The 12,074-nt window shown below is 38.0% G+C and overlaps 1 protein-coding gene across 15 annotated transcripts in view; it reads right to left on the bottom strand.

Annotated features, from left to right (window-relative positions):
* The window catches only part of FUBP1 (far upstream element binding protein 1), a 34,725-nt gene that overhangs the window by 16,667 nt on the left and 5,984 nt on the right, over positions 1–12,074 (bottom strand). For 7 of the 15 annotated variants that reach the window (XR_009865927.1, XM_062191585.1, XM_062191588.1 and 4 more), the window contains exons 2-15: positions 9,752–9,842; positions 8,775–8,837; positions 7,980–8,018; positions 7,547–7,586; positions 7,278–7,330; positions 7,116–7,187; positions 6,964–7,021; positions 5,053–5,215; positions 4,844–4,942; positions 4,608–4,709; positions 4,263–4,365; positions 4,065–4,165; positions 3,327–3,468; positions 2,283–2,443 (exon numbers count right to left, since the gene is read on the bottom strand). Coding sequence is in view for 14 of the 15 variants with exons in the window: in XM_062191585.1 (XP_062047569.1) it covers positions 2,283–2,443; positions 3,327–3,468; positions 4,065–4,165; positions 4,263–4,365; positions 4,608–4,709; positions 4,844–4,942; positions 5,053–5,215; positions 6,964–7,021; positions 7,116–7,187; positions 7,278–7,330; positions 7,547–7,586; positions 7,980–8,018; positions 8,775–8,837; positions 9,752–9,842 (1,287 nt within the window). In the remaining variant the exon portion in view is untranslated. The remainder of the gene's footprint in view (positions 1–2,282; positions 2,444–3,326; positions 3,469–4,064; positions 4,166–4,262; positions 4,366–4,607; positions 4,710–4,843; positions 4,943–5,052; positions 5,216–6,963; positions 7,022–7,115; positions 7,188–7,277; positions 7,331–7,546; positions 7,587–7,979; positions 8,019–8,774; positions 8,838–9,751; positions 9,843–12,074) is intronic. The other 8 variants (XM_062191592.1, XM_062191596.1, XM_062191599.1 and 5 more) reach the window with 3 other exon arrangements.

Consider the following 12,074-nt stretch of genomic DNA (forward strand, 5'->3'; position numbering starts at 1 on the left):
ATGCCTGGGTTTGAATCCGGGCTCTGCTCTTCATTTTACCTTCCTGTTAATGTGCATGTGAAAGACAGCACATGATGGCTCAAGTAGTTGGGTCTCTGTCTCCAAGGTGGGAGACCTGGTCTGGGTCTCAGTGCCTGACTTCAGCCTGGTTGCTACAGGCATTGGGGAGTTCAGCAGTGAATGAGTGTTCTTTGTCTCTATACTAAACATGTGATGTTTGGAGCAAAATATGCAATTAAATTTATTTATCAAGTTTCTCACTATAAAATAAGGAAGCCAAACTTCATGATATTTAAAGTCCCTTTCATTAACTTGTTTTTAGGTCTCCAATTGCAGTAATTTCTTACTTTATCCACGACTCATTTTCTCCAAATAAGAAAATACAAACATCTTACAACTCTTGGTTCACTCCCCAAATGCCTGAAACAGCCAGGGATGGGCTAGGTTGAAGCCCAGAGTCAGGAATTCAAAGTGGTCTCCCACCTGAGTGGCAAGGACCCAAGAACCAGTCATTATCTGCTGTCCCCCAGGATGCACACCATAAGGAAGCTGGACTGGAAGCAGAGAAACTGGGACACAATCAGGAACTCCACATGAGATATGGGCATGCAAAGTGGTGGTTTTAACCACTGCATCCAACACCCATTCCCAGGCACAATTTTAAATGACCCATGCATATTCATTTAATGCTTTTTCCTCACTTTATAGGAGAGAATTGAGGTACAGAAGAGAGTAACTATCTTCTGCAAGGTCACACAGTCATTAAATCCTTGCAGGGGTGGGGAAGATATGGCTCACAGACCACTTAAGCACTGCAAAATCATTTGGTCTGACCCTGCAAAGGCAACAGTAGGTGGGATTCAAAATTCAATAACCCTGTAACGTGCTAATTTTAAAGTAGCTGATTTTGTACTGCCTGTAACTAATGCTATAAATATTCAAATGGCCCTTGGCAGAAAAAAAGTTCCTCACCCCAGCAGAGGTTTGAATCTAGGCATGCTGACTCCAAAGGCCACACTTTCAACTACTATAACAAACTGTTCCTCTAAAACACCTATCTTATTATTTCTCCATGAATCAGAAATCCGATTCATATCAGCTAGCTTATATAAAATTAAAACACCGGCTCAATAGGCTAATCCTCTGCCTGCGGTGCTGGCACATCGGGTTCTAGTCCCGGTCGGGGCGCCGGATTCTGTCCCGGTTGCCCCTCTTCCAGGCCAGCTCTCTGCTGTGGCCAGGGAGTGCAGTGGAGGATGACCCAAGTGCTTGGGCCCTGCACCCCATGGGAGACCAGGAGAAGCACCTGGCTCCTACCATCGGATCAGCGCGGTGTGCCGGCCGCAGCGCGCTACCGCGGCAGCCATTGGAGGGTGAACCAACGGCAAAAAAAGGAAGACCTTTCTCTCTGTCTCTCTCTCACTGTCCACTCTGCCTGTCAAAAAAATAAATAAATAAATAAATAAAAAGTAAAAAAATAAAATTACTTCCTGTGCCCTATTCCAGACATTACGAATCAGGACTGTATATTACATAAAGAATGGGAAGCATTTTAAAACCTCCAGATAATTGGAAGCCATTCTAAATGCTGAATTTTATAAATTTATACTGTAAAGTGGGGGATGCATCTGATTCTTTGCTTTTTGCTTCACCAATGTTGGGTATATTTAAGACCTTAATAAGTAGTAAAGTTTCATAATTCCTTCACCTATGTTACTTAACTTTATCCAGCAACCCTAACATGTGTTTGTAGATGGCTCTACCTTCTCTTATTGAGCAACACCCAAATATCAGCTGGTTCTGAACACACATAGCTATGATTTTAGTTATGTTATTTTAACGCTGAACTTCAGAGTAGGAATCGTGTTTATTCCTATAGTGCATCTGTATTATTGTCTTATTTAATTAACAGGGTCTACACTATTAACTAGAAGTTTAAAGCATACTGGGGCTGGCGCTGTGGCGCAGTGGGTAAAGCCGCCTTCCACAGTGCCAGCATCCCATATGGGTGCAGGTTGGAGACCTGGTGGCTCCACTTCTGATCCAGCTCTCTGCTATGGCCTGGGAAAGCAACAGAAGATGGTCCAATTCCTTGGACCCCTGCACCCGCATGAGAAGACCTGGAGGAAGTTCCTCGTTCCTGGCTTCGGATCGGCACAGCTCCAGCCGTTGTGGCCAACTGGGGAGTGAACCAGCGGGTGGAAGACCTCTCTCATTCTCCGTGTAACTCTCTCAAATAAATGAATAAATCTTTTTTTAAAAAATGAATAAGGCATACTCACACCAATCTTTTCTTCTATGAGTTGCCGAGCATAGTCTATTTGTTGTGGAGTGCCACGAATTGTAAATAACTTCATATTGGGATCTGCATTAGGTGGAGGATTTCTCTGAAGTTCTATTCTTGCTCCAGACTGTTGGCTTATGCTTTTTATAGTCTCACCTCCTAAAATCAAAAGACAAGAATTTCTCTAAAGGTCCAAAGGGATGTAAGAAGAACCATTCAAACTAAAATGGTCAAATGGGACACTTAAAAAAAGTGTAGACGTATCCTCTCTGATAATATTCCATTGATTCTGTTTAAATCAAATCATATGCAGCAATTCATGCTTCTATTAAACTACACTTTTTTTCTCTTATGTTCCTATACAACTTTAGTGTGTATTACAACTTACCAAAATAACCAGTTTGAATAAACTGCTGTTTGCAAGCGATGGAGCTACAAAGTTAAACACACTTGTAAAAACATTCAAATTTTAGGGGCCAGCACTGTGGTATATGCTGCCGGCATCCCACATGGGCTCCAGTTTGTATCCTGCCTGCTCCATTTCCAATCTAGCTCCCTGCTAATACGCCTGGGAAATAAGTGGAGCATGGCCCAAGTCCTGCACCCATGTGGGAGACCTGAATGGAGCTTCTGGCTCCTGGCTTTGGACAGGCCCAGCTCCGGCTGCTACAGCCATTTGGGAAGTAAACCAGCAAAGGGAAGATAAGATCTAACTCAAATAAATATTGGGGAGAAAAAGTGTGGTTCAATAAAAATCAAAATGAACAAGGAAAATATCTGAGCCATTTTTTATGGTCAAAAGAAAAATTTTTTACACTATTTAATTCTTGGTTCCCAGTTTCTAGAAGCCAATGAGACTCAAATTCTGCTTTTTTTTTTACAAGTTTACATAAAATCCTTCATTTGTTTTAGTTGATAAACATCAACATACAAATGTTTTTCTACTTTAATACATCCGAAGTATAATCATTACTATTTGTTTACAACAGAAGGTATCCAGAAAAACTTGGTAATATAACATTAAATGTTTAAAATACATTGCCTTTTCCTATTATTAATCCAGTTTTCCCAGTTGGCACAATGAAATTAAATTCCTGTAGTCCACCAGGTGGTCCCATGTTCCAGTTGCCTTGTCCTCTCCCTCTTCCTCGACCACCAGGTCCAGGTCCACCAGGATTACCAGCCTAGGCAGAAGAGGAAGAAACAAAGACAGCATAGAAATAGACTTTCCATGATAAAAATTAGAATTATTTTTTCCAACTCATATTCCTGAACAAGAAATTTAGAACTGTCTTCAAAGATAACACAAGTAATTACTAAGCAGTAATCACATATTTTCAAATACTGGGGTGATTAAGGTAGCATCCTTATACAGCCCTTCTGCTCCAAGATGCCTACCTTAAAGCAATTTAAAGTCATTAATAAGACATTATCAAAATGACTCTCATAAAAACAAAGGGCAGGGCAGAGAGTGACAAAGAGAGAGAGACATATATCTTCTGGAGATGGGCCAGGCCAAAGCCAGGAGCCAAGAACTCCATCTTGGTCTCCCATCTTGGATAGCAAGAACTGAAGTCCTTCAGCTATCATTTGCTTCCTCACAGGAGCATCAGCAGGAAGCTGGATTGGAAGCAAAAGACCCAGGACTTGAATAAGCACTCCAACATAGGATGCAGGTATCCCAAGCAGCAGCTCAACTTGCTGCACTTTAATGTCCACCCCAGAGACTACTTCAAGTTAGGAGCACTTTTCTCAAGAAAATATAAATTTTCTGTCAAACCTGAACACTTCGAAGAAGGTCTGTAATAATTTCTGCAGCATGTTGACATCGGTCTGGAGGTCCTGTTATTTGTGCTATTCTATCAGGCGTCGTTCCATCATCTTCAAAACAAAGAAAAATAAATTGAATCAGTCAAACATTTAATTGTGTAGCATCAAAATTCACTACTACCAACACAAGATTAAAGTGTGTACTTACCAGGCTTAAACTGAATTCGAACACCAGCATCATTTTGTATTTTTTTGATCATCTCTCCATTTCTTCCTATTACAATGCCAACAGCAAATCTTGGAATGGGGACCTTATACAAAGGAGAGTAAGTATTAAGTCATTTTCCAAAAATTTATCTGCATCTAATCACCAAAGCATGCACAACACTATGTTTACAGCAAACAGGGTAACAAAACACACAATTCTATATTGTAGAAAAGTGGAGAAGAAACAAACACAATGTTATATAGTCTCACAAAACAAGAAATTATAAATATTTTATATATTTATGCATTAGCATGCAGTAATTTCTGAAAAACTATTTTTACTTACATCTATGCCTTCATTTCCTCCTATTCTTGACCCATATTCATTTCGAACTTCTCTGAAACCACCTTGATCACGAATTAACTCTAACACCATTTCCTTGGCTTGCTGAAGTAGAAAGAGCCAATTTAGAAAGCACATTTTAATTATTCATGCACGTTTTTCCCAACACCATCCAATCCCAACTCCTTCCCAAATACCAACCAACCCCAACTCTTTATAAAATATGAAGTTAAGTTTACTTGAACTTTGTATGGGTCTCCTGTAATCCTAAGGGGTTTGTCAGCACCAGTGTTCTGAGGTCCATCTTGAATCATAACCATTTTAACTCCAGCTCGTTCCTGTTACAATCATAAAAAAAAAAAAAAAAATCATATGTACTAATAAAAAAAGAATGGAAGAAGACTGGTTTCAAACTAGACCTAAAGCAATTATTTTACAAATATAATACCTGGAGTTGTTTAATAGTCTCTCCACCCTTTCCAATAACTAATCCTGCCTTGCTAGCTGGAATCATGATTTCCTGAACAGCATTTCCTGGTCCATCACCATGATGAAAGCCAGGGGCTGGTCTTCCTTTTTCGACAATCTGGTCCAATAATCGCTTTGCTGATCTGTTAACAAATTAATATTAAAATAATAAGGTATTATATACTCAAGTTTATCCAAATACAGAAACACAAAATATCACTATCAAGTACTCCCCCATCCCAATTCAAGAATAGGTGTTTTAAAGCTAATTTTAACAATGCTGTCCATTAACTAAAGAAAATATCATTAAGGGTAAAGTCTGAGACCATGTAATAAAATCTTCTGGGCATACATTTTTCAGAAAGACCCAAAAGTCACAAAGAAATAGCACTGTAATTCTCATATTTTCTCAGAATTAAGCTGATCCCTGCAAGCACTAAATGATTAATTTACATGTTTAAACCATTACTGCTCACTCATGAGACAAAATTTATTTCAACAAATTGATAAAATGTCAACTATAAGCCAGGTGTTATTTAGGAAACTGGACTACAGCACTGGTCCTGTAAGAGTGGCTTAATTTCATAAAATAAAAATAGCACATCAAGTAATGTGTCATTTAAGAGCTATAAAGAAAATCAAAGCAGGACAGGATGTAAATATCTGTGTTTATATACACGTCAAGGGACACTAGTTTATACAACATGGATATGGGAGACCTTGCTGATAAGACATTTGAGCAGTGTGGTGGTTGTTTCCTTAAAAAGTGAAATTTCAGTGAAATATCAGAATAAAAGCCTTATTAGCATAAATTAAACTAGGGAATTAAAAACAAGAGGAGGGCCGGCGCTGTGGCACAGCGGGCTAACACCCTGGCCTGAAGCACCAGCATCCCATATGGGTGCCACTTTGAGAACCGGCTGCTCTACTTCTGATCCAGCTCTCTGTTATGGCCTGGGAAAGCAATGGAAGACAGCCCAAGTCCTTGGGCCCCTGCACCCGTGTGGGAGACTCGCGGGAGGCTCCTGGCTTCTGGCTTCAGATCGGCACAGCTCCGGCTGCTGCGGCCAATTGGGGGAGTAGACTATCAGATGGAAGACCTCTCTCTCTTTGCCTCTCCTCTGTGTAACTCTTTCAAATAAATAAATAAATCTTAAAAAAAAAAAAAAAAAGGATAGTATGGCAAATGCAGTCATCTCTTTTGAGAAATTTTGCTATAAGAGAAAGCAGAGAAATAGAATGAGGTTCAGATACGGTTTTTGTTAAGATGGGATGATGTTCAAGGTATGTTTATATGCAGTGAGAAATTATCTAGAAAAGAGGTGAAAACTAATACAGGACAAAGTTCAAATGCAGGGACAATGTCCTTCAACAGGTAAGGCTAGCCTGAGTTACATGAATACAAAGGAAGGTAGTAACTGAATTCTCTGTATACAAAGTACAAATGAAAGCTGGCTCTTCAGTAGTAGGAGTAAAAACAACTTCTTATGATTTGCTTTTTATCTTCTCAGTAAACGAGGTTAAGTGCAAAAAAAGGGTTAAATGCTAAAGATTTAGAGCAGGAGAGACAACTACTTAGGGAAAAGCTAAGAAAGTGAATGGAATTAGGCGCATGTAGGCAGCACAAGCACTTGGGCTAAATCATTATTAAGAGTTTTAGGTGATACTAGTCATGATTGTGTATTTTTTTCCACCAAGCCAGATTTGGCTTATCAAGTAGAGACTGAAGTAGATATAAAGTTTTTAAAAATAATCTTTTGGGTTCTATGTTTCAGATGATGAACCCTAATCAAGAAAGGCATGAGGCATTAACTTCAAAGGAGTTAGAAGACTTTCAGGGAAGGAGGCAGGGAGACACAACGGTGTAAATTTTTAGGATATTCATACTTACTGGACAGATTCAGGTGTTCCAGTTAACATACAAGACCTTTCTGGTAGGCCACCACTATCTATCATTAAAAACAACAAAAAATTTTGGTCAAAATAGCATAACAGATAGCATTACTATCACTACTAGCCTGAAAATACCAAAAGTAGTATTACCAGGAGCTATCTGTATTTTGCATCCAGATTCTTGTTGTATGCGTGAGATTTGTTCACCTCCTCTGCCAATTACTGTTAAAAAAAAAAAAAGAAAATTATTTGCTGAAAGATTATAAAATGCTTTAATTTTTTTTTTTAATTTTTAAACACTAGGTTACTTACTAAAGCCAACCATTCCATCTGGAACTTTGTATTCTTCTGTCATTACAGACCTGCTAAGAAATAACAGAAACTAACAGTTCCCTTCAAAGATAATTTGTTTATTAAGTAAGGTAATCTACTAATACAAATAGAAGACGTTATCTTAAGCAAAGAACTACAAATACAAAAAAAAAATAACAGACACATACTCACTATACAGTCACTTGGCAGTGTTTGTATAAAGAATTAACTAAATTACGAAGTACTTTTGGAAAAGCTTTTGACAATACCTTTGCTGCTGATGCATGGGTGGTAACTGCGTTCCAAAAGCTACCAAAAGACAAAATGACAATTCAAAATCCAAGTTACTTATGTATTTAATAATACCATCATATAAAGAATTCTAAAATCATTCCCTGAGGCCTAGGCAACAATTTGGAAAATACTTAAATCAGCCATGACAGTGGCAAGAACGTCAGGGAAAAGGCAAACACAATATAGGTGGTATAAAACAAAATACTTTCCTTTCTCCAAAAGGTCTCAGCAAAATAACTCCACAAACTTTATATATAACTGACCATAATCAAGGTGGGATCATGAACGTCTGTATTTATCTATTCACAGACCAACTAGCTTCAAAAATACCCACCAAAACAGGAACAAAACATGGATATTAAAATTTAGTTATTTTAATTTTTAACCCAGCTTAAAATTAATACTTACAGTCATTCTGAGGAGCAACTTTCTTAGCATCTGGTTGATCTGTAAAATTAAGAGTCTTTTATTTGTTCTGCTAATTAATACAAAAACTTCTCCCTCTTAAGAATATCAATATAAACATTTCTGAGTGTGTATTTTATTATTTGAACCAAAATCTTCACGATTCAACCCAAACTCAGTAATCTAAAAAATTACACTATTTCATTCTCTTCATGTTCAAAAGATGCACAGACACTTAAAAATATTGGTTTTGACTGCATCAACTCATTGACCTTAATGTATTTTAAGTACCTTTAAATGATACAAGTATTTAACTCCATTACTGACAAAAATCACAATAAGGCTAATGATGCTTCCGCTGCAGGAACCAAAGATGGGGGTCAGGTAGGGCATGGGAGACTACCAAAATGTGAAAGTCTGACATATCAGAAGCTGAGTGTATCTGACAATGACCACGAAAAAAAAAAAATTCACATTGCAGGGCAATCGCAACGTCATCTATCATCTATTATTCTTAAACATTTCACAGCATAAAATTTCAGAAAAACTCAAAACAACTACATGATTACCTTCATCTAAATCCATTACACAGATGAATACAACGCATACCTTGAAACAGACAACCTACAGCTCAAAGTACTACAATTTCCTCCCCCCAAACATAAATGATTAGACATCAGATTGTCGTTCAGCAAAAATTCAGACACAGAATCCAAGAAATATGTGTGTCCATTTAAGAGTCCACTGGTTTATTTCACGTTTACATACTAAACACAGGTAATAAATAAAAATTCCTGCCTTTAAAAGGAGAGGGCATTCCCTCCCAGTGTGTTGTACTGCTCGGACTTGTCCAAGAGCCATCTACACATAAAATAAAAAGAATACATTACATACAACATCTGAAGCATCATTAGCTCATTTTTTGTATACTAAAAACCTCACTGTAAGTATGAAAGACACGTAATAAGTAAAAGAAAACTAAGTACTCCTGGTCAAAAGCTATAAACACATTCTACAGGCTCACTTAGAATCCTCCTTTAAAAAAAGGGCAAAAAGAAAATATCAAAATTCATGTCGAACAAAAAATATGTGCAGACTTCGAAGTTCAGAAGCTTCAATAAAGCTGTATCAACTCAACTCTTTGTATAGTACAGTCACCCTCACTGAGCTTCGCCTTAATGTCTTGTATTTTTATTAAATGTTACTATTAAAAAAACTTCAATAATTATGTCTTTAAAAACTACAAAACACTGTAAATCCACTAACTAAATCCACATATTTTGTTAAACCTGAAAACACAAAGCACTAAAAAAAGGTAATATAACAAATTGTCTCATCTGTAACACATTACAATAGCAAACTATAGTAACTTTCTCCTTTAAAGTGACATCTGAAATAGCAAAATAATAAAAATATAGCATATAAAAATTCATTTATGCATGAGAAAAACAAGTGAAATGTCTCATAAACAACTTTGGCATCCCCCCTCCCCCCGTATTATTAACAGGAAGTCTGTGCAAACTGTTAGTCTGGTACAATTCTTAAAAGAGGGAAAATTGACACTTCTAATTAAGACAAAACTTTCTGGTTGACTCAAATTTTACCTACCTTGTCTTCTTTTTCCCTTTCTTTTTGAGGCCAATGTAAAATCTTACATTTTTAGAAGCCTTTTTTTAAACAAAGCAGTGTCTCAATAAAATACCATCTGAAAATATGAAAATCTCTTCAACTAAACACCATATAAACAATTAAGATTACCTAAGGCTATAACTTACCTCCATCTTCTAAGGGTCTTTTTTGTCCTCCATAACCATAATCATTTGAATTCAGTGATGTACCAGCATCACCTCCAATTTTTGCTGCAATCTTTAAAGGAAAAAAAGAAATCACTAAAGATAGCATCACAACTTATCTACTATGTGCTATTCAGTACTTAATCTTATTTTCTAACACATATATAAGATAAATATTCTTTAGTATCAAGTAAGAATATTCACTTAATAAACAAATTACAATTCAATTTATTACTACCATTAGTATTTCAAGGAATTGACAAATAACTGTCCAGAAATAAGCTTCTGATATATCCTTCTAAAAACCAAAAAGCAGCAATCAATTAGGAATCTTTTTTCCCCCATCTATCCGTTGTTTTATTTGCCAGATTGCTGCAACGACCAGGCTAGGCCAGGCTGAAGCCAGGAACCATCTGGGTCTCCCATGTGGGTGTCAGGGGCCCAAGCATTCAGGACATCTGCTGCTGTTCTCCTAGGCACATTAGCAGAGAGTGGGACTGGGAAAGTGGAGCATCCAGGATGGAAACCAGCACCCATCTGAGATGCCAGTGTCATAGATGATGGCTTAATTCCCTATGCCACAATGACTGCCTCAATTAGGGACCTTTAGAAGAGACCAAACAACTTCAAAGAAAATCTGGATCCCAATTCTATTGTCTCTGTGACTGTTCAAAAGCTGTGTGTTGTTTTAGGGAGGGGGTATATGGCATGCAATGGCACACTGCTTATGTTGTTTCGGATGCCTGAATCTCTTAGCTTCCTGCTTATGTACAATATGGAAGGTAGCAGATGCTGATTCAAGTAATTGGGTCCTTGCCATACCTGGACTCTTGGCTTCCACCTGGCCCTGCCCTAGCTGTTGCAGAATTTAGGGAATGATCTAGTACTTTGGATATCTGTCTTTCAGATAAAATGGAGGGAAAAATTGTGTGGGCACAGGCAATGTGAACATTTTGTGGGTCTCTAAGACTACACTATCTAATAAGGTATTTGAAATGCAGCTAGTCCCAATATGTTCTTTATATGTAAAATACGTACTGGATATTGAAAACTTGCAATATTAAGAATGTGAGGTGGCTGCTGTGGCACAGTGGGTTAAGCCACCATCTGCGGTGCAGGCATCCCATATGGGTGCTGGTTGGGCTCCCAGATGCTTCACTTCCAATCCAACTCCCTGCTAATGCACCTGGGAAAGTAATAGAAGATGGCCCAAGTCCTTGGGGGTTGTGCACCCAATGTGGGAGACCCAGAACCTAGCCCAGCCCCAACTGCTAAGGCTTTCAAAAGAACAAAAAAATATTAAGAATGTAAAGTATCTCAAAGATTTTATAAACACATGTCAAAAGGTATTATTTAGATATGCTGAATTAAATAAAATTTGTGGCTTGTGTGTTTCTATTGGGCATTGCTGTCCTAAGGATACACACAGAAGCCTAAGGAGCTCTACAGTCTCAGAAGAACTATTCTATTCTATTAAAGTCATTTCTTTCTAAATAAGACTTTAGTGTGAGGCAAATAACCACTTGCACTTGACTAAGCAAATATAAAATATCAGCTTCAAGTCACAAGTATGGCACAATATAAAGGTTATTTACAGCAGTTTTGTATGTAAGGAAAAAAATCTAGCAGCAGGGGCTAGAACCGGCGCCACAGGTGGAGGTTTAATCTACTATGTCAAAGTGCTGGCCCCAGTAAAATAAATATTAAAAATAATAAAAACAAAAAATTGTCTTGAGACCAGTGCTATGAATAGTGGGTTATGCTACTATTGTGACATCAACATCCCACACAGGACTGCAGGTTCCAGTCTTGGCTACTCAGCTTCTGATCTGGCTTCCTACTAAGGAGGCTGAGATGGTAATGCAAGATAGTTCAAATGCTTGCGGCCCTGCCATCCATGTGGGAGTTCCTGGCTCCTGACTGGGCTGGACCAGATCTGGCTTTTGGGGAGTGAACCAGTGGGTGATACATCTCATTCCATATGGATCACTTAAGTTTAATATGTATCAGTTCCCATATACCAAATGTAATTCCTAGAGATCCTAAAATTTCCCTTTTTCACACAGGTAAACTTAAACACCTGCCACAAAGCACATTAGAATCAAATATTAGAGGCCGGCACTGCGGCGCAGCAGGTTAAAAGCCCTGGCCTGAAGCGCCCAAATGGGCGCCGTTGTGGCCATCTGGGGAGTGAATCAGCGGATGGAAGACTCCTCTCTGTCTCTACCTCTCTGCAACTCTTTCAAATAAATAAAATAAAACTTAAAAATCAAATATTAAAATGTCTGATGAAAACAAAGGTAGG

This window comes from Lepus europaeus, chromosome 5 (assembly GCF_033115175.1).
Source record: "Lepus europaeus isolate LE1 chromosome 5, mLepTim1.pri, whole genome shotgun sequence".
Taxonomy (NCBI): Eukaryota; Metazoa; Chordata; class Mammalia; order Lagomorpha; family Leporidae; genus Lepus; species Lepus europaeus.